This window comes from Natator depressus, chromosome 13, assembly GCF_965152275.1.
Source record: "Natator depressus isolate rNatDep1 chromosome 13, rNatDep2.hap1, whole genome shotgun sequence".
Taxonomy (NCBI): domain Eukaryota; kingdom Metazoa; phylum Chordata; order Testudines; family Cheloniidae; genus Natator; species Natator depressus.
The window spans coordinates 31,407,568-31,434,587 of NC_134246.1; the positions used below are offsets into that span (position 1 = coordinate 31,407,568).

At 43.5% G+C, this 27,020-nt stretch overlaps 1 protein-coding gene across 2 annotated transcripts in view; it reads left to right on the top strand.

Moving 5' to 3' along the window:
* The window catches only part of MMP24 (matrix metallopeptidase 24), a 170,227-nt gene that overhangs the window by 51,642 nt on the left and 91,565 nt on the right, over nt 1–27,020 (top strand). For both annotated transcript variants that reach the window (XM_074970413.1, XM_074970414.1), the window contains 2 exons: nt 15,283–15,399; nt 20,516–20,820. In XM_074970413.1, the coding sequence (XP_074826514.1) occupies nt 15,283–15,399; nt 20,516–20,820 (422 nt within the window). The remainder of the gene's footprint in view (nt 1–15,282; nt 15,400–20,515; nt 20,821–27,020) is intronic.

The following is a 27,020-nucleotide window of genomic DNA, read 5'->3' on the forward strand; positions in this document are numbered from 1 at the left end:
GGATCTAGACTGTTCTCAGTGGTAGCAGATGACAGAACAAGGAGTAATGGTCTCAAGTTGCAGTGGGGGAGGATTAGGTTGGATATTAGGAAAAACTTTTTCACTAGGAGGGTGGTGAAACACTGGAATGCGTTACCTAGGGAGGTGGTAGAATCTCCTTCCTTAGATATTTTTAAGGTCAGGCTTGACAAAGCCCTGGCTGGGATGATTTAGTTGGGGATTGGTCCTACTTTGAGCAGGGGGTTGGACTAGATGACCTCCTGAGGTCCCTTCCAACCCTGATATTCTATGATTCTATGATACAGTTTCCACCCTCAGACCACCGTGACTGAGATTCAGAGTGCACTGCAAGACGGATGCGTGAATCAGACACAGAACTTCTGAAGTGGAAGAGAACAAAGAGAACAAATCACAGGTTGTGAAGAACTGCAATGATATCAAGAGTATTAAGACTACGCTATGATCTAGAAAGCCTCTCACAACAGTTTAAGATCAGGATGTGGGTGTCCCTGAAGAAACAGAGAAACGTAAATCTACTGAATTTGTCCCTAAACTGCTAAGTTGTTGGATCTGCTGGTAGATTTTTGTTTTGATATAGAAGGGCACACTGGGCCCTTGCCCCTAAGCCATCTGCATGAGGTTGGGCTAGAGCATTGATTGTGATGTTCCTGAAGTTTACCACTCAGTAGCTTATATTGCAGAAATCCAGAGGAAAAACAGGAAGGGGGAGAACCAAGCAATTAAAATACTGCTCTTTCAAGATCATGCTCATGATGTGGTTGCAATGAGGGCAGCTTTTAACAAAGCAAAACAATTGACAAGGAAGTTGGACTTGAGGTAAATATGCAGCAATGCTCCATATTAAGAATGGCAAGAAAAATATGGCAAGAATCTGCAAACTCCTCCCTCACAAGAGGAGACATCTGTGGAATGATCTGAGTATGTGGAATTTATGTATTGGTCTCTGAGATCTGATATGGCTCCTCTAAATGAGTTGATGGGCAAAAATAGACATTGATATGTTAATTTTATCCCCCCCCTTATATTGGGCTTGAAGGGTTAAACGGTTATCATCAATTAACTTCCTATTGCCTTAAAAAATGGGAAATTAGCATTGATGTAAAATTAGTCATTTGATTAGTAATTATTTTTTTATCATTACTTTATCAGATGGTGTTTTCTTATGGATTAATGTGTCAAGGTTCTAGGTGATAGGTGGTTACTTTAGTTGTAATGTTTGGGGCCTCAGAGAACCTCAAAGTTTCATCCAATTTGGCCATTCCTGCCCTCCCCACCCTCTGGTGTCAAGTGTATATTTTTGGACTGTTTTAAACAGATTTATCATTTCGATTGTATGGTACGAATGTGTATTTCTCTCTCCAAAATCTTTTTCCATTTTGTTTTATCACTTATTTAATTCCTCTTTCAGCTCCTCTCCCATTACTCTCCTATCCTGGAAATTTCCAGGAAGTGATACGCTACAGCTAGACTATATAACTTTTGTTACTTAGATACACAAGGATTGTATGCTGCTCAGGAAAACTTCCAATTTCTCATTTATTCACAAAGTGACTTTATATTTTATCTGTTATATTTTGACACTGTTGGCTCCGATAATTAAATGTGACTCCTGGAATATAAAGGGTTTTAATAACCTTATTGTAAGAAAAAATATATACTTGATGCTTAGAAAAGAGAATATTGGCCCTGCTATGCTCCAGGAAACACATTTCTTAGAATCATAGAAGATTAGGGTTGGAAGAGACCTCAGAAGGTTATCTAATCCAGCCCTGTGCTCAAAGCAGGACCAACCCCAACTATGTCGTCCCAGGCAGGGCTTTGTCAAGTCGGACCTTAAAAACCTCTAAGGATAGAGATTCCACCACTTCCTTAGGTAACTCATTCCAGTGCTTCACTACCCTCCTAGTGAAATAGTTTTTCCTACTATCCAACCTAGACCTCCCCCACTGCAACTTGAGACTGTTGCTCCTTGTTCTGTCATCACTGAGAACAGCCTAGCTCCATCTTCTTTGGAACCCCTGTTCAGGTAGTTGAAGGCTGCTATCAAATTCCCCCTCACTCTTCTCTTCTGCAGACTAAATAAGCCCAGTTCCCTCAGCTGCTCCTTGTAAGTCATGTGCCCCAGCCCCCTAATAATTTTTGTTGCCCTCCGCTGGACTCTCTCTAATTTGTCCACATCCTTTCTGTAGTGGGAAGCCCAAAACTGGATGCAATACTCCAGGTGTGGCCTCACCAGTTCCGAATAGAGGGGAATAATCACTTCCCTTGATCTGCTGGCAATGCTCCTACTAATGCAGCCAGCCTTCTTGGCAACAAGGGCACGCGGTTGACTCAGCCAGCTTCTCATCTACAGTAATCCCCAGGTCCTTTTCTGCAGAACTGCCGCTTAGCCGGTTGGTCCCCAATCTGTAGCACTGCATGGGATTCTTCCGTCCTAAAGTGCAGGACTCTGCACTTGTCCTTCTTGAACCTCATCAGATTTCTTTTAGCCTAATCCTCCAATTTGTCTCGGTCACTCTGGACACTATCCCTACCCTCCAGCGTATCTACCTCTCCCCCCAGCTTAGGGTCATCTGTGAACTTGCTGAGGGTGCAATCCATCCCATCATTCAGATCATTAATGAAGGTGTTGAACAAAACCGGCTCCAGGACCGACCCCTGAGGCACTCCACTTGGTACCGGCTGCCAGCTAGACATGGAGCCATTGATCATTACCCGGTGAGCCCGACGATCTAGCTAGCTTTCTATCCACTTTATAGTCTATTTATCTAATCCATACTTTTTAACTTGCTGGCAAGAATACTGTGGGAGACCATATCAAAAGCTTTGCTAAAGTCAAGATATATCAAATCCACTGCTTTCTCCATATCCACAGAGCCAGTTATCTCATCATAGAAGGCAATCAGGTTGGTCAGGCATGGCTTGCCCTTGGTGAATCCATGTTGACTGTTTCTGATCACCTTCCCCTCCTCCAAGTGCTAAGACTAAGCTAATTTGACAGAACTTGAAGCTTGTAAACTGAATAGAGATTGGGTAGGCCTCCCAGTTTCTAGTTGCTTTAATACTGAAGTCAGGGGATGTTGTTATACTAATTCATAAAAAGTTGAAAGCTAATATTTGGAACAATGTCAATGTTAGAGGCAAAAAGGCATCCTGTAAATATTAAGAACATAAGAATGGCCATACTGAGTCAAACCAGTGGTCCATCTAGCCCAGAATCCTGTCTTCTGACAGTGGCCAATGCCAGATGCTTCAGAGGGAATGAACAAAACAGGACATTTATCAAGTAGTCCATCCCCTGTCATCCAGTCCCACCCTCTGATAATCTGGGGTTTACGGACACCCAGAGCATGGGTTTGCATCGCTGACCATCTTGGCTAATAGCCATTAATGGACCTATCCTCTATTAACTAATCTAATTAGTTTTTGTACCCAGTTACACTTTTGGCTGTTACAACATCCCCATGCACATTGAGTTACACATGTTGAGTGTTTGTTGTGTGGAGAAGTACTTCCTTTTGTGTGTTTTAAACCTGCTGCCTATTAATTTTATTGGGTGACGTGGTTCCTGAAAGTCAAATCCTACTGAGAAAAATAGGAAGGAGCATAAACTCTGGCAAGTCAAGTGTAAAAGTATAATTAAGCAGTCCAAAAAAGAATTTGAACAGCAAATAGCAAAAGACACAAAAATTAACAACAATTTTTTAAAGTACATCAGAATCAGGAAGCCTGCCAAAAAATCAGTGAGGCCGCTGGACAATGAAGGTGCTAAAGGAGCACTCAGTGAAGACAAGGCTGTTGAAGAGAAGCTGCATAAATATTTTGCATCAGCCTTCACTGGGGAGAATGTGATGGAGATTCCCACACCTGAACCATTCCTTTTTGGTGACAAATCTAAGACACTTTCCCAGATTGAGGTGTTAATAGAGGAGCTTTTGGAACAAATGGTAAGTCACCAGGACCAAATGGTATTCTCCTAAGAGTTCTGAAGGAGCTCAGATATGCAGAACTACTAACTGTGGTATGTAACCTATTAATTAAATCAGCCTCTGTACCAGATGACTGGAGGATAGCTAGCTGTAGCAAGGCGATGACTCACCAATGTGGTGCCTCCTGCTGGTAGTCTTGGGAATTAGCTTTTTCCAGCCTTCAGAGCGCCCTCTGCAGGCCAGTGTCTCGCCTGCTGCTGGCCCGGTGTCCCTCCCGGACCCTGGTGCCCTTTACCACGGGGTTCTGCCCCAGCAGTAACCCACAATCTCTGTCTCCCCACCCAGGGGGAACCCCCAATCCTCTATCCCCCCCTTGCCTCAGTGGCTACTGCCAGTCACCATCTAGCCCCCGCTCACTGGGGCAGATTGCAGTCGGTAAACCACTCATCATCGGCAAGGGGGGTTGGACCAGCTACCTCTGCCTATTCCCAGGCTACCCCTCTGTAGCCCCAGTACCTTTCCTGGCCTTTAGCAAGGCCTGCAGCCTGGGGGTTTTCCAGGCTGGAGCTCCCCAGCTCCTCTAGCTACCCTGCTGAGATCCCAGGCAGCCAGGTCCTTCTCTCTCTACAGCTAGAGAGAGACTCCTCCCAGCTCCTGGCTCACTGGCCTTTTTCAGGGCCAGCTGTGGCTGCCTTCCCAATCAGCCTAGCCTTTTCTCACAGCTCCAGCCCTCTCCCAGAGCAGACTTTAACCCTTTCAGGACCAGAGCGGGGTGGCTACCCTGCTACACTAGCATAATGCCAAGTTTTTAAAAAAAGGCTCCACAAGTGATGCTGGCAGTTACAGGCTGGGAAGCCTAACTTCAGTACCAGGCAAATTGGTTGAAACTCTAGTAAAGAACAGAATTATCGGACATGTAGATGAACACAATATGTTGGGGAAGAGTCAACACAGCTTTTGTAAGGGGCATTCATGCCTAATCAGTCCATTAGTATTCTTTGAAGGTGTGATCCAGTTGATATAGTGTACTTGGACTTTCAGAAAGCCCTTGACAAGGTCCCACACCAAAGGCTCTTAAGCAAAGTAAGCTGTCATGGGATAAGAGAGAAGGTCCTCTCATGGATCAATAACTGGTTAAGAGACAGGAAACAAAGGGTAGGAGTAAATGGTCAGTTTTCACAATAGAAATAGGTAAATAGTGAGAACCTCCAAGGATCTGTACTGGGACATGTACTGTTCAACATATACGTAATGATTTGGAAAAAGGGGTGAACAGTGAGGTGGCAAAGGTGCAAATGATACAAAATTACTCAAGATAGTTAAGTCCAAAGCTGACTGCAAAGAGTTACTGTGGGAACTCACAAAACTAAATTAATTGGCAACAAAATGGCAGATGAAAGTCACTGTTGATAAGTGCTAAGTAACTCACATTGGAAAAAATAATCCCAACTACACATATATAATTATGGATTCTAAATTAGCTGTTTCCACTCAAGAAGGAGATCTTAGAGTCATCGTGGATAGTTCTCTGAAAACATCTGCTCAATGTGCAGCAGCAGACAAAAAAGCTAACAGAATGTTAGGAAACATTAGGAAAGGGATAGATAAGAAGACAGCAAGTATCATAATGCTACTATATAAATCTGTGGTACACCGAAACCTTGAATATTGTGTGCACTTCTGGTCACCGCATCTGAAAAAAGATATATTGGAATTGGAAAAGGTACAGAGAAGGGCAACAAAAATGATTGGGGTATGGAACAGCTTCCATGTGAGGAGAGATTAAAAAGACTGGGACTATTCATCTTATAAAAGAGACAGCTAAGGGGCAATGTGATAGAGGTCTAAAATCATGACTTGTGTGGAGAAAGTGAATAGGAAAGTGTTATTTACCCCTTCACATGACACAAGAACCAGGGGTTCCCAATGAGTTTAATAGGCAGCTGGTTTAAAACAAAGATTAGAGTACTTCTTCACAGAACACACAGTCAACCTGTGGAACTTGTTGCAAGGGGATTGTCAAGGTTCCGTCCCCACTCTGAACTCTAGGGTACAGATCTGGGGACCTGCATGAAAGACCCCCTACGTTATTCTTACCAGCTTAGGTTAAAAACTTCCCCAAGGTACAAACTTTGCCTTGTCCTTGAACCGTATGCTGCCACGACCAAGCATTTTAAACAAAGAACAGGGAAAGAGCCCACTTGGAGATGTCTTCCCCCAAAATATCCCCCCAAGCCCTACACCCCCTTTCCTGGGGAAGGTTTGATAAGAATCCTCACCAATTTTTACAGGTGAACACAGACCCAAACCCTTGGATTTTAAGAAGAATGAAAAATCAATCAGGTTCTTAAAAGAAGAATTTTAATTAAAGAAAAGGTAAAAGAATCACCTCTGTAAAATCAGGATGGTAAATACCTTACAGGGTAATCAGATTCAAAACATAGAGAATCCCTCTACGCAAAACCTTAAGTTACAAAAAGACACAAAAACAGGAATATAAATTCCATCCTGCACAGCTTATTTTACCAGCCATTAAACAAAAGGAAACCTAGCACATGTTCTAGCTAGATTACTTACTAACTTAACAGGAGTTGTAAGGCTGCATTCCTGATCTATTCCCGGCAAAAGCATCACACAGACAGATGAACCCTTTGTTCCCTCCCACTCCAGATTTGAAAGTATCTTGTTCCCCCATTGATCATTTTGGGTCAGGTGCCAGTGAGCTTATCTTAGCTTTTACAGGTGAAAGGGTTTTGCCTCTGGCCAGGAGGGATTTTATAGCACTGTATACAGAAAGGTGGTTACCCTTCCTTTTATTTTTATGACAGGGATGTTGTCAGTGTCAAACCTATAACTGACTTTTAAAAAGAGTTAGGTAAGTTCATGGAGGAGAGGCCCATCTTGGCTGTTAGCCAAGATGGTCAGGGACACAGCCCCATGCTCTGGGTGACCCTAAACATCTGACTACCAGAAGCTTGGACTGGATAACAGAGATGGCTCACTCAATAATTTCCTTGTTGGCCTTTGTTCCCTCTGAAATATATGGCACTGGCCACTGCCAGAAGAGAGAGATAGACAGACCCTTGGTCTGACCCAGTGTGGCCATTCGTGTGTTCTTATGTGTCTGCTGTTAAAAGACATTCATCCCCCACTGGGTTGATGGTCTTAGAATTATTGACTTCTCTGCCCAGTATCATACAGGCTACAGGTTCCTCAGGTACTTGTGGAGCCAGGAAACCCCATAGCTCTTCTAAGAGCAAGGGAACTTTGCTACTGTCTGGGTATGTTAAAGAGAGCAAGGAGAGATATTCCTTGGGACCCATAGCATTGGACACAACCCTACCTCCGGTACCCCTTGACAGGTTCCTCAGTACCACGTAAATTGAAGTGTCCACCTCCATCAGTGCCCCTGGAGGAATGATCCAAACCTTCAGTACCGTCTACTTCAAGAGTGACCATCACATCAATACCCATACTCCTTCAGTACCTCAAGAATGTAGGTACTTGAAGACTTAATTGCAGGTACTTGATGGACTTAACTGGAGTCCCCACTGATCATGGGCTCCATCCTCACCATCTCTGCTGGATAACTGTAGGCAAATTTGTTCAACAAGATAAAAAATGAATCCCTACACTGTTGAAAGACTCAAAGTCAAATCTACACTCCCTGGAAATTTACACCCCAACCCTGAGGAGAAAGCACTAGAGGCAGGTGTGTAAGCCAAGGCCACCCCCCTTTACAGATGTTCTACCATCTTTATCCAGCTGAGCCCCCATGTAAATGACAGAGGATTCAGAGGCCTCGATTTTCAGGACCCTCTGCTTCCATGACTCTACCCATTCCCAGCCACCCATGAAGGGACTTTTGACGCTTTGGTCGAGATCAGCCCACAAGTATTGATGCCACCCACCTGTAACCTCCCATATCTTTGGGGGTTGCCGCTCACTTTTTGCCTACAATTTGGACTCTATCATGATAGACAGTTGGGTCTTAGAAATTATCCATCAAGGATAATCTATAGCGTTTCGCTCCCTCCCTTGCGACAAATCCTCTTCCCGGTCCCCCTTCAGGGACCACTCTCAGGAGGTGATTCTTCAACAGGAAGCAGACCCCCTCCTCCTACGAGAGGCAATAGAATGAGTGACAATTCAGTAGCAAGGGAGAGAGAGTTCTATTTCCCTTATTTCTTAGCCCCCCAAAAAGAGGGAGGGTGGAGATCCATTCTGGATCTTTGATAACTAAAAATCTGTATTCGAAAGTCAAAATTCAGGATGGTTGCACTAACATTAGTAATTCCCTCCCTATAGGAGGGGATCTGGTTTGTGTCTCTTGACATGAAGGATTCTTATTTCCATATAGATATTCATCCGTACCACAGAAAGTTCCTTTGGTTTCCAGTGGATCAGGGACATTTGCAGTTCAGAGTCCTTCCCTTTGGACTAGCAACATCACCCAGAGTATTCACAAAGGTCGTCTCGGTGGTGGCAGCCCAAATGAGATGTCAGGGTTACACAATTTTCCCATATGTTGATGATTGGTTCCTAGTAGGTTGCTCCAGCCAAGAGGTCAGCAGCTTTGTTTCTGCTCCATCTTCTATCAGAGCTGGGTATCAGCATAAAAAAAGAAAAGTCTTTTTTAACATCCACCCACACAGACAGTAAACTTTACCAGAGCGACACTGGACTCCAGTGCAGCAAGTGTTCTTCCCCATGGAAAGATTTCAGCTAATGAGCAATCTGATAGCACAGATTACTCACAGAAGAAGGACTACGGTCAGGATATGCCTTTACTCTTCTAGGTCACATGGCCTTATGCACTTACGTGACCCCATTCACAGTCTTCATCTGCGCTGCCTACAGGCCTGGCTGTAGTCGGTCTACTCATCAGACAAGGATCACATTAACACCAGTGATACTATTCCCACCAGGGTCATCACCTCTCTTATCTGGTGGATGAACCCACATCACGTCCCCTTTGTCACTTCTTCCCCCAGTGCCACCATTGTAACAGGTGAATCCCTTGTGGGTTGGGGTACTGACCTGAACAATCACACTGTACAGGGTACCTGGACCCCATGTGAGGCCAGACTGCACATCAATCTACTGGGTCTGCCTGGCATGCAGGGCTTCTCTCCTGCACATCAGACGCATCTTAGGGTTCTACTTGCAGAAAACCAGATCTACCTGTTGTTAGATGTTCAGCTGCGTGTGTGTGTTCTCCCTGTGTGCTACCCCTGCTCTGCGCAGACAGCCAGCACAGCAGATCTCTGTTAAGATCTGTTAAGGTATGAAAGCACCAGGCCAGGTTTATTGTGAACAAATCACGGTAACAGCACCTGGCAGACTTTATGAGGATATTAAGACGTATGCCCGTGACAATGGATGCAGCTCAGTGAATGGTGGGACTTTTCATCCCCCTCCTTTGCTGGACCAAGACACTCTTTCAGAGATACCTCTTTATACCCTGATACAAACAAGTTGCTGCCCCTCTGACATAGTTAGGTACTGCCCCTTGACGTGGCTAGTTATTACCCATCTCCTTGTACATGTTGATTTGACTAAAAAAGATTATTTATTACTGTCATCCTGACCTTATCTTTTAGGAGGGGTGTCGCGGGTCATGTACTCCCTGTCCCCCTGACCCCTTTTGGGGTGGGGCACGGGTTATTAGAGGTCCGTGGGCAAGTCTGCACGACCCCTCTGGGTATTGGAGTAACGTGGCCTAACAGCCAAAGTCAGTCCACCTGTTCTCTCCATCAGGGCTGTGTGGCCTAGCGGCCAGAGTGAGTAGAGCGGCTCTCGCAATCAGGGCTATGCGACCTAGCGGTTGGAGTCAGTAGAGTGGTGAAGCAGGCTGTCACCCCAGGGTGGGCGGCGGCCAGGATAGGGGAACCCGGACCCTCCCTCTCCACTGAATCCCAACCCAGGGCCCTGTCAGTGGCGGGGTTGCCTGCCACCAGCTCTTCGGGGATCTGGCTCCAACACGCAGAGCTAGTCTCCGGGTCTCCAACCACCCCCCTGCAAAGCCTCCCTGGGTTACTTCCTACCCGCTTCTCTGCAGCTTGTGGTCTTATGGTTCCCCGGTCTCTCCTCCCTCTTTGGCGTCTGGAGCCTTGGGGTCGTAGGTCACTGCCATCTGTCTGCCCTCTGTATCGTGAAGTTTTGGCAGTCCTTTAGCAGGAGTCTGCAACACACCTCCTTCCCCTCCAGCAGTCAGCCACAAATGAACCGAGCTGCTCCCTTTTATACCTGGCCTCCAGCTGGAGCATGCCCAGCAAGGTCGAGGAAGCGTGGCCTCCTTGGCCCAAAGAGAGGAATTAACCCCTGCAGTCCCAGTGCGGGGCATGCACACCCTGTCACAAGGGGTCAGTGTGTTCCTGTTTTTCTTGGGGAATGTTTTTGTACCATCCCTGATATCAGGATGTTCTGGTACCACTCTTCTGGAATGTGTTTGCGTGAATACTTTGTGCCTAGCACTTCTTAGGAATGTGTGTTTCTGCAATATCAGTCCTGTTCTTGCCAGATTCTATGAACTTACAAGCAGGCAGAGCCTGAAATCTGCTCACCGCCTGACTTTTGCTAACTTTGCTTTATATCAGCGAAGCTTGCCCACTACTTTAGCTCAGGCCTTATTCCAGGCCTCTGACACAAGGGCTCATATTTCAGGCTCTCTTCCTACTACATCCCCCAACTTTTTGTCTTTTTATGGGGAGGATGTTTACCCATTGTTTCAGAAAAGCATAATGCATGGACTAAAGATGACCAGTGGGTTTAAATGTTGTTATTTGGCCACCTTACTTTTTTAATTATACATTTATGCCCCATTTGTTTTTTAGCTTATACATTTTTTGTACGACTGATGGATAGATTTTATTTTTTAATTGTTATTCGTTTTTTATAGTGGACCTGGGAATGTTAGGCCCGGGACCATGACTGAGGCGTGGGGTGTAGAGTTGTGCTGTGATAACTTTTGTGTGGCATAAGGAGGCCTTTTTATTTAGTTGGCGATTGATGAGATGGGCTTTGGTTAGGATTATAAATATATCGAGTTTGTACCTTATAGAACAGTATAGGTATATATACTAATATGTATGAGGGATTATATAATTATTTCCTTAAATAGTTAAATACCAAATATATGCCCTATATAATTTGTGATAAATAATGATATATGAATAATGTTGATAGTTGGTATGCATTCATCGATGTAAATGCATATATAATAATATGCATATGTGTATATGTTTGTACCTTAAATATTTTTATAGGATGCATTTGGTTTAACATACTTCAGAGTATTTAGGTATACAAGTATTTAATAGCCCTTACAAGCTATATTAGTACAAACAATTACATTTAAAACATTGATAAGCACTTGATTATTTTTATAATGATTATTTATTACTATGGCAGTGTTGATAGCTAGTTGTTGTTTTTTTTAAGTTGGTGTAATTTAGCTTTTTTGGTTTGATGTTACATGTAGCAACACATTTTTATTAGTGCAATTACTGTTATGGCTTGTATTTTTATTACTATTACACTAAGTGTTTGGACTATTGGGTGTGGAGTAACATTTTTTGGGATTGCTTACCAAGGTGTTTTCACCGTTTTTTGCACACTTTCTACTTCTTTTATTTGTTGTTGGATAAGATGGGCTATTTTTGTTTTTTGCCATTAAATTATGTATGTTTAATTGTAGTTGCTTTACTGGGGGAAACAATTTAATTAATAAATATTGTAGGTTGCCAGGAGGAATAATAATTTTAATGGCAGAGCTGACCAGTTGGCCAAAAGGCATGGGTTCTGATTTGGATTGTGCTAGTGACTTGCACACAAAATTCTGTATTGATTTCAGGACAAATGTTTTCATGTATAGAAAAATTTCAGAGCACATACCACATTTTGTATTTTTACTACCTTATTGACTAACTCATTTTGTACCAATCAGGCCCAGCCTCTTATTGTGTTGTTGCTATTAATTGTAGCATAGGATTTACACAGCTATCCATTACGTTTTGTACAACAAGCCTGATTAATTTTTAAGCCAGTTTTAGTTACTAGGCGCACAGTGGGATAGTGCTGCACATAAGTATCATTTACCGAAGTTTCCACACTGTTGGTATAGTACACTCTGACTGGATTTTGCATTCACCTTGGGATGGCCATTAATGATGTGAAGGCTTTTACTGTTGTTATGATCCAAACCTGAAACCTTATCAAATTTAGCAAATTGTAAAAACACTGGCGCAATATTATTTACTCCTTGCTCCTGTATTTGTTTTAAAATGGCTGTGTGGTCCCGTATTCATGGCCCATCTTGTAATTTTAATTGTAATAAGCTTTGCTTGATGATTTCAATTACTTTATTCCCATAGGCCACATAGGCAACTGTCAGTGAAACATAATTCTTTTCCATGCTGTAGAATTTAGGTGGCTGAACCCTTGAGGAATTGAACATATGTTGTCAATGGTAATTGCATGTTGATTCATTAATAGGCTGCTTATGCAACAGCAATGCAGTTTATTCAGTTAATTCATTTCTTCTCTGAAAGTGTTTTTTATAAACTAAGCAATCTGTATAAGTAAACGTGCAATCTTTTCTTTTTAAAATATATCAACTTTGGGTCAACATAAGTAAGGCGGTGTCAGCACTCACACTGCATTGTCTTAAGTGCATCAACTGTGGCTCTATGCTGCTGGTGGAGTTGATGTTACTATGTCTACATAAGAGGGGGGCTTACAAGCGGTGGGAGACCAATTTAATTGTAGACACATGCACAACTAGGTTGATGTAACCTGCCTTGCACCATAGCACTAACTGTGTAGTATAGACCAGGCCTTAGTGTTTGTCCAGGCGTGGCCCCAGGTACAAGACGAGGCAGCTGGCTGGAAATGTAGGACAGAATACCTCACTACCTATATCTGGCTTGCATCAGCTATTTTCCTATGGACTGATCTCAGGGACAAGGTATACAGCTTTCCCCATGGGACTTCATTTATAAAGCATTAAGGAGGCTAATATAATTAATGACAATTCAAAAGGGTTTATGGAAATGGATCCTGTCAAACAAACTTGCTATCTTTTTTTGATGAGATAACAAGTGTGTTTGATAAAGGTAACAATGTTGACGTAAAATACTTAGACTTCTGTAAGTCTAAGTTTGACTTCGTACCACGCAATGTTTTAATTAAAAAACTAGAATGATATAAAATTAACATGGCACATATTAAACTGATTCAAATCTGGCTAACTGATGATCTCAAAATGTAACTGACTTTCTGTAAGTTTGACTTTGTACCACGCAATGTTTTGATTAAAAAACTAGAATGATATAAAATTAACATGGCACATATTAAACTGATTCAAATCTGGCTAACTGATGATTCAAAATGTAACTGTAAATTGTAAATCATCGAACGGATGTGTTGCCAATGAGGTCCTTCAGGGATCTAATCTTGTCCCTTCATATTTAACATTTTGACAATGACCTGGAAGAAAGCATAAAATCATCACGGATAAAGTTCGCAGTTGTCACAAAAACTGGGGGAGTGGTAAATAGTGAAGTGGACAGATCATTAATAGAGAGCAATCTGAGTCACTTAGTAAACTGGGAGCAAGCAAACAGTATATATTTTAATACAGCTAAATATTAATGTATACATGTAGGAATAAAAAAATGTAGGCCATATTTATAGGATGGGGGACTCTGAAAAAGATTTGGGTGTTGTGGTGGATAGTCAGCTGAACATGAGTTCCCAGTTCCATGCTGTGCCAAACGGACTAATGCAATCTTTGGAGGCATAAATGGGAATCTCAAGGATGTGTAGAGAAGTTATTTTAACTCTGTATTTGGCACTGGTGCGACTGCTGCTGGAATACTGTGTCCAGTTCTGGGATCCACAATTCAAGAAGGATGTTGAAAAGTTGGAGAGGGTTCAGAGAAGAACCACAAGAATGATTGAAGAATTAGAAAACATGCCTTTATAGGATAGACTCAATCTATTTAGCTTAACAAAGAGAAGGTTAAGGAGTGACTTGATTACAGTCTATACATAACTACATGGGAAACAAATATTTAATAATCTGCTCTTCAATCTAACACAGGTATAACACTATTGCATACCTGGAAACTGTAGCTAGACAAATTCAGACTGGAAATAAGGCATACATTTTTAACAATGAGAATAGTTAACCAATTTACTAAGGGTCATGTGGATTCTCTGTCACTGACCATTTTTAAATCAAGATTGGACGTTCTTCTAAAAGCTCTGCTCTATGAATTATTTTGTGGACGTTCTATGGCCTGTGTTACTCGGGAGGTCAGACTAGATGATCACAACGGTCTCTTTTGGTCCTTGAATCTATGAATCTGTGATTCAGTCCGTGGACTTTGCAAGAACTGGTGGATACCCTCAGCTCTTCTAAACAACTATTTGAGGGTATGTCTATGCTTCCTCTGGGAGCAAGCCTTCCAGACTGTGTGGACAGACTCATGTATAGGGATCATGCTACTGTGCGAAAAATAGCTGTGTAGATGTTGCGGAAGCTTGAGACGCCAAGCTCCAACTCAAGCCGCAGCCTCAAAGCAATGTCTACACTGATATTTTTAGCATGCTAGTGAAAGTCCCACTAAGGAAGTCTGTGGACCGAGGCTGAGAGGCTTGGTCAGAGATGCAGTGCAGACATACCCTCAGGGATATAGGTATGCCTTTCTGTGACTGGGGAGGGGGAAAGAAAGAGAGAGAGAGAGAGAGTGTGTGTGTCTGTGTTGTGTTTGTGTGACTAAAATACTGAACTATCAGTCCTCAGCTTCTATTGAACGAGGTCCAATGGGAATAACTTCCAGCGTAGGCTTTTCACCCTGAACATTCTTGACTACTCCCATTGGTGGACTTACATCAGTAACTTTCAGCCTCACCCTCTCACTCACATCCTATTTCCCTTCTTTTTTCCCCCTTCTGTCTCCTTCTGCTTCTAGGAATCTTTTCCTGTCTTTTCTCAAAATCCATTTGCCATCTGACTTCCCAGAACTAACTCTTATCTCTTTTCCACTTTCCTGCAATACACTGTTTTACTTAGCGTGGATAAGAGTTTTTAACGAGACTTTTTTGTCTTTTGGGGAAAGGTGCAAATGGCCTTGATTTATCTTAAAACATTCTGTTTAGTACACTCCTTATATTTTGCAGGACAAGGTCATTCTTTTTCTTGTAAACCCTGGTTCAGACTAAACCGAGAGCCAAACCAATTTTAACGAGCAGTAAAAATCAGATCTAACTTGTTTCCCAGATTTAACACCTTTTCACCTGTGGGTTATTTTGGACTTTTTTTTAGATGGATGAAGAAACCTCGATGTGGGGTTCCTGATCATCCCCATATAAGCCATAGCCGAAGGAATAAGCGATATGCGTTAACTGGACAAAAATGGAGGCAGAAGCATATAACATACAGGTATATTCTAATTTTTTTAAGGTGAAGATTAGTTTGATGTAGATTTTATATTGAACTGTGAAAATACATATGGCCTGCTGAACTTTAGAAAAACATGGAAGGTATTTTTTTTCAAAAGTGCCTAAGTGACTTAGGCGTCTAAATCCCATTTTCAAAATTGTAGGCATTTAGGACCAGATTTTCAAAGGTATTTAGGTCCCATTAGTTAGGTGCCAAACCTGCTTAAATTCTTTTGGACATCTCAGTAAGTGCCTATCAGAATCTTTAGGTGCCTTTGTAAATCTGGCCCTTGTCTTAAATGACATAATCAAAAGTACTACCTAACAATTATTTGTTCCCTACCTGCTTTTGATTATGTCATTTAAACCCTGAATGCGTTTTAGTGACAGTTTTCCAGAGGTCATACTGAATATTACAAATGGATGTCTTTTCTTTTGGTTCTGTAAAGCACTCAAAAATGTTTTGCCACTATAAAATAATAAACAAATTTCTTATTTTTATATAGCTAATATTCCAAGTATGTATCAAGTCCAGAGTCACAATGGACTCTGCCAGGAATTTTCTGCAAACATTTTATGATATTTGTATTAAAACTAAGTGAGGTATTGAAATCATTGGATTTAGCTGAAAGGAGTTTCAGTCTAACTTTTACTTTTTACAGGCTACACAAACTTAGTGAAAACATTTCTAAAATTATCTATATTGGGTAACTTCATGATAATAGAACTATAGAAAAATATCTAGTAATTGTTAATGGTGAATTATCATCCAAAGGAGATGCTTCTAATCAAGTCCTGCAGGCATCTGTTCTTGGCACGAAACTTGTTGCTGGTAAAGTTTGCAGATGGCAGAAAAATTGGTGGAATGGTAAATAATGATAAAGACAGATCAGACAGAGTATTTTAATACAGTCAGATGCAAGGTCCTCTATCTAGGAACAAAGAATATAAGTCACACTTACAGGATGCAGAGTGGTAGCCGTGTTAGTCTGTATCAGCAAAAAGAATGAGGAGTACTTGTGGCACTTTAGAGACTAACCAATTTATTTGATCATAAGCTTTCGTGGACTAAAGCCCACTTCATCAGATGCATGCAGTGGAAAATACAGTAGGAAGATATATATATATACACACAGAGAACATGAAAAAATGGGGGTTCCCATACCAACTCTTAAGGGTGGGGAACTATATCCTGGAAAGCAGTGACTTGGAAAAGGACTTAGGAATCATGGTAGAAACCAATTGAACATGAGGTCCCAGTGAAATGCTGTAGCTAAGGCCTGGTCTACACTGGGGAGGATCGATCTAAGTTATGCAACTTCAGCTATGTGTATCTACTTCAGTGTCTTCACTGTGGTAGGTCGATTGCTGATGCTCCCCCGTCGACTCCGCCTGCTAATGGGATTCTTGGATGTGTAAGCAGAGGAGTGTCAAGTAGTAGTAGGGAGGGCATATTGCTATTGTATGCAGCATTAGTGAGAGCGTTCCTGGAATACAGCGTCCATTGGATCCAGGATTTGGAGTGAAGATTAAGAGCTAGTCATGTTGAGTTTGAGCTAATGGCTAGACATCCACGAGGAGATGTTGGAGAGACAGGCTGAGATTTTAATTTTTGGACCGAAGGAGGAATAAAGATGTAGATTTTTAATCCCTGAGCATAGACATGCTTGTTGAATTTGTATTTACTGATGAGATTACCTAGAGATAAGGTGTAGTAGGAGAAGAGAAGAGGACCAAGGAAAGAGCCATGAAGAGCCTTCACAGAAAGCTGGAGGGAGGATGAAGAGGATCCCCTGAAGGATGCACTGAAGGAGTGATTAGAGAGGTAAGAGGAGAACAGCAGAGGGTGGAGTCATAGAAGCCAAGGGAGGACAAGATTTCCAGAAGAAAAGCATGGGCAACTGTATGAAAGGCAGCTGACAGGTCAAGTAGAATGAGGATGTAGCACTGATTTTGAGTTTTGGCCAGGAAGAGGTCATTAGAGACTTTAGCAAGAGTGGTTCTTCTTCGAGTGCTTGCTCGTGTCCATTCCATTGTAGGTGTGTGTGCTTGCCACATGCACCAGTGCCGGAAATTTTTCCCTCAGTGGTATCCGTAGGAGACTGGCTCTGGTGCCCTCTGGAGTGGCGCCCATATGGTGCGGTATAAGGGGCGCCGCTGGCTCCCACCACCCTCGGTTCCTTCCTACCACCAGTGATGGTGCTGGAACATCTCTTGCTTTGGCAAGCCTTCTCGTTCTGAATCCGTTGAGACGAACTTTTCTCTGTAAATAGTTAAAAGTTGTTAGTAGTTTCCCTTAGTGTAGTTAGTTAGTTAGTTAGTCCTGGACAGGACTCAGCATAGGGATGGGGCATGCCCTGATCCCGAGGCTTCAAACCCTGTGATTGCTGCAAAAAACCGATGCCCATCAGCAATCCTCATAGTAGCTGTCTGAGGTGCCTGGGCGAGACCCATATCAGTGACAAGTGTCAGACCTGCAAGGGGTTGAAACCTCGGACAAAGAAGGAGCGAGACATACGTCTCCGGGTGCTCCTTATGGAATCTGCGCTAGCCATCGGAGCCATCCAGATCGGACTCTGCTCCTAGTATTGCGGCATTGGTCTGGAGCACTCTGCCAGTGCCGTCTGCGGACCGACGCTGATTCCCTCTCCCCAGCACCGGCCAGGAAGCAAAGAAAGGCCGGGAGGGGACAATCTCCGACATCCTGTAAAGGGAAGGAGGGGGCCAGAGGGGAGCAAGGACCCATGAAGGGCAGCTCCTCACCTCTGTACGGGAGTCGAGCCCCAGCTCAGGTCGAGTGGGATAGCCCATCCTGAGACGTGCCTGCCACCCTGGAGAGCAACGCGGTCCTCCAGCACCTGGACATGCCATCGACGTCCGAGACCCTGCAGGTGACACAGGATATCTTAGTGTGCCATGGGACCTTTCCAGCAGTCGCCATCTGTGTGGCACCGCTCTCCTCCTCAGTGAGTGTCCTGCCAGTGCTTGCCTGCGCAGAACTGCCAGGCCTCAGACATAGGGAGGCTGGGCTGAAGGAGCCTTCACTGGTCTTCGGACTCGGGGCACCGTTCGCAGGGCTTGAGACGCAGATCGCCGGTGACTTGGCGCAGGCCCATGGAGGTGTGCCCATCCCTGTAGCCCCAATACCAGGACTGACCTAGCTGCTCCTCGAGTGTGTGGCACCGCTCCAGGGACACAAGCCAATGGTCCCAAGAGCCTTATTGTTATTGGTCGCTCCCCACCTTGACGGCCAACTCGCTCCTGTTCCTGCTCAATGGACTGGCATCACTTAAGGCACAGGGACTCATCACACTCGGACAGATCCCTGTTGCAGCACCGGGATCAGCACCGTCACAACCAGGACGAACGATTGGCACCATCCTGGTCTCCCAGACACGATCCCTCTTCTTCGGACTCCAGTACCGAACAGGAGTCCACACCAGCAGGCCACAGCCCTGCACTGGGGATACCCACTCTAAAGGCGGCACCGCCCATTGCATCATGCCCCAGGGCCAGTGGCTGGCCCCCTGGTACCCTTGGGGGTTCCCACAGCCCTCACAAGGGCTCACGTCGGCCTCAGGGGCCTCAGCTAAACCATCAGCCACGGTCTCCTGCCCACCCCAGACTTCATAACCCTACCTTAGGGGAGTCAATTAGTATGCATTTATTTCATAGATAAGCTAACTCAAAAGCTGCACAGCTCAAGCTGAGTTGGGCCCAGAGTACGAGTCTCTAAAATTACCTTATCAGATTTGTCCTGCTGCCTTGCAGAATGAGAGTGAAAAATCATGTGGTAAGCTGTAATGTCTGGATCCATTGTTCTAACCACCGGAGCACAGCCTGCTCCCAGAGTCAGGAATAGAACTCAATGGGAAACGGTATATTATGCCCCCTTTAGGAACTTGCTCATATAAAGGATAACAGTGTGCTTCTGCTTCTCGTTATTCCTATAGCTTGAGTGGCTGAGGCCTTTTCTATAGCTCTGAAAGTCTTGGGTTCAGACTTTGCTGCTGTCCCATGGGGGAAGAAAACATAGTATATGATCGTGTCAGTAAAGACTGCAACTTAATCCACATGCCAAGGGGCTGAACAGGTTATACAAGTGTCCATAATACTGGCATTTTCAGAGTAATCAATGCTTTATTTGACAGCCTTGATAGTATCTTGAGAATTTTTTGTATATTATACATATATATGACCCCCATCTTAAATTAGCATTTATTTAAGGGGTAGATGCCTCGAGACATTGAGCTACAGAGCCTTTCATAGGTAGGTCACCATTTTGAATGCAGCCTCTCCCAGGGGAGTTGTTCACCACTGCACTTGGTGCTAGTTGGCAGACTCAGCAGAGAAGCCATGGAGACTTAACTGCCCCTGTGCCTCTGAGAAGCAGGCCTGGTGATACAGTATCTGGAAAGCTTGCACTGTTGTTGCCCTGCACGCAAACTGAGGACTACATTTTCCAGGGTTCACAACCTGGCACCTTTTGCCAGCACTAAATCCGGAGCATTTTTAAAAATGAAGTTTGGGGTTATATACAAGTTATTTGTAAATAAACAAATTAGTTCATGAAATATTTTTCATAAAATGTCACACATGGAATTGCACAAAATTTGGCAGCTGTGTCACACTGGTGAGTTTTTACTCACTCAAGGAGTCTCATGGGTTTCATTTGAACTACTATGAGTAAAGGAGATCAGTCAGGCTCAGTAATATAGTGATGAGTATGCTGCTTAGAAAGAATTTAAGGGCCAGTTTCTTATACACTTGCCTACATTTTTGCAGGATAATAGCAGACACATAAATTTACCTGCAATAATTTGCACTTTCAAATTATACATCTAAGTCCCTAATTTGTGAATGTAATCAGGCATTCAGGGCCTGACGCAACATCCACTGAAGTCAAGGAAGGATTCCCGTTAGCTTCAGTGGGCTTTGGATGAGGGCTAAAACTGACCTAAATTGCAGGTGCAAATAGTTGCGGGTACAGTTATGTGCCTGCAGAAATGGAGACCCTATTCAGTTTTGCCTATGTGCAAGAATTGCTAGCTGTTGTAATAGGAAGACTTGAATAGGATGTGTGCCTTTAATCAATCCTTCTCTTCTCATTTACACAGTGTTCACAACCACACCCCCAAGGTTGGAGAGCTTGATACAAGGAGAGCCATTCGTCAGGCATTTGATGTTTGGCAGAGAGTGACGCCACTAACCTTTGAAGAGGTCCCTTATCATGAAGTTAAAAGTGACAGGAAGGAAGCAGATATTATGATATTTTTTGCTTCTGGTTTCCATGGAGACAGTTCTCCATTTGATGGAGAAGGTGGATTCCTAGCCCATGCTTACTTTCCTGGACCAGGAATAGGAGGAGATACTCACTTCGATTCAGATGAGCCATGGACTTTGGGAAATTCTAATCATGATGGTAAGATTGCAGGTCAAATGTTTAAAACAAGAACAAGCTGAATGTAAACTCAACAATAGGCTTTTAGTGGGGGAAATGGCAGGTTAGTGGAGCCCTCTTCTTCTAGAGATTGGCCCCAGTTAAAAAGAAATGCACTCCCTCTTAAATGCACAAGTCCCTGATGTGTGTGCACATATTAGAGGTTTATGCACCTTCTCACCTATATGCACATGAATGAGTGTATTTAGGAGTGAGCAAAAATGTGTGTATACTTAGCTATGCAGGTCTTTGAAGATTTGGGCCACTATCTCTGCAGAGATGATTGTCCCTTAGGGGAGGAAGGTGGTATGAGTGCTGAAGAAAGAGAGGCAAAGTTGGCATCCCTATCCCAAGTCGACTGAGATGCTGAGTCTGCTCAGCAAAGACAGTGATGCAGTTGCTCAGCAGGGAGTGCAGAGGTAAGAAAGCAGAAAAAGGTTTCAGTTGTAAGTTTCATAATTTTTTACTTAATTTCTAATTTCCCAAATATTATTTTGGCCTGAAATTTCCTATGTTGAGTTTCAGGCCAGAAGAGAGGGTTTGTTGGCTAGTCTAAAGATGCTTGTTGGGAATAAGGAAAACTGTCTTTTGAGTATTAAACAGTGAAGAGATTTTGTGTGCTTTTGGGTTTTATCTTCCCTTCCAATAACCCCAAACACTTGCTTTTTTATTTTCAGACCTTTTCTTCAGTGGGAGCATGGGTCTTTCACAAGTTGAAAAAGAGTGTTAAGCTATTTTAACTGAACGCTAAATGATACATAAGACTCCAATTACAGATCCATGTGCATGGAGAAGATCATGGATTCAGAACAATTCCTAGAAAAAAATGCATTGTCAAGATAAAGTTATGCTTGTAAATAAAGATTAGTTAATTTTAAACACTATTAGAGCATTGTAGCTTAAAAGAAACATGTTTAATACGAGGAATTTGGAGTTCTGTGAAGGGTCATCACCATAGTATCAAAGTGCCTGAGTTAAGGTGTAATGTCCCCTCAGTGCAGGCTCTGTTCACCTTTAAAGGGTAGTCTGTTCCTCCCTTACTGTGTCACTCAGTTGGTATTCCCCCTCACTGTAGGCTCTCTCTTTCGGTATGTTTTCTTCATAAGTGCTGTTGCCAGAGTTTGGAGCAGTTTCACTTTGGTAGGGGCTTTCTCCCCATGTGGCTGAATGTATTCCCTTTCATTAAAAGAACAGGAGTACTTGTGGCACCTTAAAGACTAACAAATTTATTAGAGCATAAGCTTTCAGTGGAAAATACAGTAGGAAGATATAGATATACACAGAGAACATGAAAAAATGGGTGTTGCCATACACACTATAATGAGAGTGATCAATTAAGGTGAGCTATTATTAGCAGGAGAAAAAACCCTTATCCTGCTGATAATAGCTCACCTTAATTGATCACTCTCGTTATAGTGCATATGGCAACACCCATTTTTTCATGTTCTCTGTGTATTGTGACAGGGTCGGGCCAGATGGCTATAGGAGAGTAATAAAAGGCAGATATATTAGCCCCAGGCTAATTAGGTCCCTTTTCCCTGGGTAAGGTAACAGGGAAGGTTCCAGAACAAACTGGAACCTTCTGGAGACAAGACAGACAGGCTGATTAGAACACCTGCAGCCAATCAAGAAGCTGCTAGAATCAATTAAGAAAGGCTAATCAGGGCACCTGGGTTTTAAAAAGGAGCTCACTTCAGTTTGTGGTGTGCGTGTGAGGAGCTGGGAGCAAGAGGCACTAGGAGCTGAGAGTGAGAACGCGGACTGTTGGAGCACTGAGGTGTACAAGCATTATCAGACACCAGGAGGAAGGTCCTATGGTGAGGATAAAGAAGGTGTTGGGAGGAGGCCATGGGGAAGTAGCCCAAGGAGTTGTAGCTGTCGCACAGCTGTTCCAGGAGGCACTCTAGACAGCTGCATTCCACAGGGCCCTGGGCTGGAACCCGGAGTAGAGGGCAGACCCGGGTTCCCCCCAAATCCTTCCAACTCCTGGTCAGACACAGGAGGAGTCGACCTGGACTGTGGGTTTAGAAAAACGGCCAAACTGAGAGCTGCCGTGAAGCTCCAAGGCGAGCAAATCCGCCAATAAGCGCAAGACCCAGCAAGGTAGAGCAGGAACTTTGTCACAGTATATATATATCTTCCTACTGTATGTTCCACTGCATGCATCCGATGAAGTGGGTTTTAGCCCATGAAGGCTTATGCTCAAATAAATTTGTTAGTCTCTAAGGTGCCACAAGTACTCCTCTTTATTTTTGCTGATACGGACTAACATGGCTACCACTCTGAAACCTGTGTATGATATTGATTCTTTCTTAACACTGACTACAGGAGGAACCCATTTAATCCATGCAGTATTGTTAAGCTAGTGCGCATGAGCCTGGTTTAACAACTGTTTTTGGCTGGCGTACCTGTAGCTTTTTTGCTTTTCACCTGTCTCACCCTCAACAGTTTTAACAAGTTGACAGTAACATGCAATTGTTGTCCAACCAGAAGAAATGTGGGGGACTCTTCAGTAAGAGTAGGAGTACTTGTGGCACCTTAGAGACTAACCAATTTATTTGAGCATAAGCTTTCGTGAGCTATAGCTCACTTCATTGGATGCATAAAGTGGAAAGTACAGTGAGGAGATTTTATATATACACAGACCATGAAAAAATACACATTGTAAGGAGAGTGATCACTTAAGATGAGCAGCAGGAGAGTGGGGTGGGGGGAGAGAAAGCCTTTTGAAGTGATAATCAAGGTGGGCCATTTCCAGCACATTTCCAGGAGTTAACAAGAACGTTTGAGGAACAGTGGAGTTCCTGGGGGGCGAGGGGAGGAATAAACAAGGGGAAATAGTTTTACTTAATATAATGACTCAACCACTCCCAGTCTCTATTCAAACCTAAGTTAATTGTATCCAATTTGCAAATTAATTCCAATTCAGCAGTCTCTCGTTGGAGTCTGTTTTCGAAGTCTTTTTGTTGAAGGATAGTCACTTTGAGGTCAGAAATCGAGTGACCAGAGAGATTGAAGTGTTCTCCGACTGGTTTATGAATGTTATAATTCTTGACATCTGATTTGTGTCCATTTATTCTTCTACATAGAGACTGTCCAGTTTCCCCAATGTACATGGCAGAGGGGCATTGCTGGCACATGATGGCATATATCACATTGATAGATGTGCAGGTGAACGAGCCTCTGATAGTGTGGCTGATGTGATTAGGCCCTATGATGATGTCCCCTGAATAGATATGTGGACACAGTTGGCAACGGGCTTTGTTGCAAAGATAGGTTCCTGGGTGAGTGGTTCTGTTGTGTGGGGTGTGGTTGCTGGTGAATATTTGCTTCAGGTTGGGGGGCTGTCTGTAGGCAAGGACTGGCCTGTCTCCCAAGATTTGTGAGAGTGATGGGTCGTCCTTCAGGATAGGTTGTAGATCCTTGATAATGCGTTGGAGAGGTTTTAGTTGGGGGCTGAAGGTGATGGCTAGTGGCGTTCTGTTATTTTCTTTGTTGGGCCTGTCCTGTAGTAGGCGACTTCTGGGTACTCTTCTGGCTCCGCCAGTCTGTTTCTTCACTTCAGCAGGTGGGTATTGTAGCTGTAAGAATGCTTGATAGAGATCTTGTAGGTGTTTGTACATCTCATCTTAAGTGATCACTCTCCTTACAATGTGTATTTTTTCATGGTCTGTGTATATATAAAATCTCCTCACTGTACTTTCCACTTTATGCATCCGATGAAGTGAGCTGTAGCTCACGAAAGCTTATGCTCAAATAAATTGGTTAGTCTCTAAGGTGCCACAAGTACACCTTTTCTTTTTGCGAATACAGACTAACATGGCTGCTACTCTGAAACCTTTCAGTAAGAGTGCAAACTGTGTTTCAAATTCAGTAAAGAAAGAATTAGTCATTTCTGAATAGATGACATTCCATGTGAAGAACACAAGACTTCTTTGGTTTTTCTCACAGGACACAAAAACTGTGGTCCATTTGAATTAATTAGCTAGCTAAACATTTAATGCAGTTTCTGGATAGTTCACATGCTAGGTGTAGGGGCTGTCAGACAGATTCCAGTTTCTGGCCCTATGGCTAAGCATTTATGTCCATTCAGAACATGAGTCCCTCAAAAGAGCCAGTAAAAATCCACATAGAAGTGCTTCCATGTTTTCTCAGACCATGACTGAATATTGGGGTGCCCTGTATATTCTTTACCCTCTGACAGGACAATCAAGCCTTCTTCTCAGTAGTATGAGCCAACCCAGGCCATCAAAAGTGACTGATTATTTTCCTTCATAGTCACCATTCCATATTGTGTATCATGAGGCTTTAGAGTTATAAAACCGGAGGGAAATATACATTGTTCATATTGTTATTTTATCATGTGTTTAACTTGGTGTCAGCCCTTCCCATTCACACTGAAAAGTGACAATATAATTAAGAATTGTATTTGGCAAGTTAAAAAGACTGAAGTGAAGAGGCACACAGTAGAAAGTCCCTAACACCAGGCTGGGTTAGCTTTTTCCAGTGTTAAGCTGTTTTATGGGCTGCTGTTTTTCCTTATTTTGATGGCCACATACTATAACCAGGGTGCATTGCGCCAAACCAGGATATAGTTGTTTAATCATATTTAGCTTACATTTTTATTATTGATTGTTTCCATATTATCAGTGTTAGTGTTGCAGTTATAGGACTACTGCCCTCTGTCCCCTTTCTGATTACTCTTGAGTTAATCCAGTTCAAGTCTTAGGTGGAATCTCATGATTTTCTTTGAGTAGTGTCCCTGTGGGTGCACCACTGTAGGTGTGCTTGCGTCCTTACGCTGCTGATCAGAGAACTTCGCTAGCAGTGTCCATGAGGCCCGGCTAGCTAGTGTGTGCTGGCTAACCCCGCTCAGTTACTTCTCAACCGCCCCTGGCTAGAGACAGAGCTAGTCACGGTCCGTTAAGACCGTCATTTTCGCTTTTTGCATTTCTATAGTTAGTCTCCTTGTACTTAGTTGTAGTTTCGGCTCCTTTCTTGTCAGCTGGCACAGCTGTGAGACCACATGCCAGGCTTCACATGTGAAGCCTTGAGATGTGGTTCAGCTCAGTTTACAGACCAGAGACAGATTGGACAAACCCCTGTCACTATCCACCAGGGTCAAAAACTCCTTAGACTGGTGGAAGGACCCAGCCAATGTTTGCAAAGGGATCCCCTTCTCGCACCCTCCCCCCGTCATTGCTTCTCACCACTGACTCATCACTCATAGGGTGGGGCGCACATCTTAACAGTCTCATGACACAAGGCAGGTGGTCATCCATGGAGATATCCCTTTACATCAACCTCCTCAAGCTAAGGGTGGTCAGGAAAGCCTGCGCCCATTTCCTCCTGCTGATCAAAGGCTCACACATGAGATCCTAAGAGACAACATAGCCTGTATGTACTACATCAATCGACAAAGGGGAGCCAGGTCGCCCTCCCTCTGTGCAGAGGTGATGAGATTGTGGAACTGGTGTATCTCCCATGATGTCACACTGTCTGCGGGTTACCTCCCAGGCACACAAAATTTGATAACGGACAGTCTGAGTCACAAATTCACACACAATCACGAGTGAAAGACAGACCCGGCAGTACTTCACGACCTATTCAGGCAATGGGGGACACCGACCACAGACCTGTTAGCCAGTCACCTGAACAAGAAATGTCCATGCTACTGCTCCAGAGAAGGGATAGGACAACACTCCCTGGGCGGTGCTCTCCTAGGACAGGGACCGTCTCTATGCCTTTCCTCCCTTTCTCCTACTTTAATGGTCCTATTGAAAATAAAAAGAGAAGGAGCACACATCATACTGATTGATGCCATTTGGCCGAGACAGACCTAGTATCCTTCCCTGTCACAGCTTGTGACATGCCCACCAATCTCTCTCCAATCCAATCCTCTTCTTGCAGAACAAAGGCATACCCTACATCCCAACCTGGGATTCTTCACCTCAAGGCATGGCTCCTTCAGGGTTCCAAACCTAGAGAACTCCTGTTCGAAGTAGGTACAAGATGTATTTACTACATAGCAGAAAGTCCATGACATGCCGTACTTAAGTCCAGGTTTTGCATTTGTTGTACTTCCCAACAAATCTCCCTGACATCCGTGGCCCTTCCAAAGATCTTAGACTATATACTGACCTTAAAAAGATCAGGACTATCAGCTCTCTCAGAGTCTATCT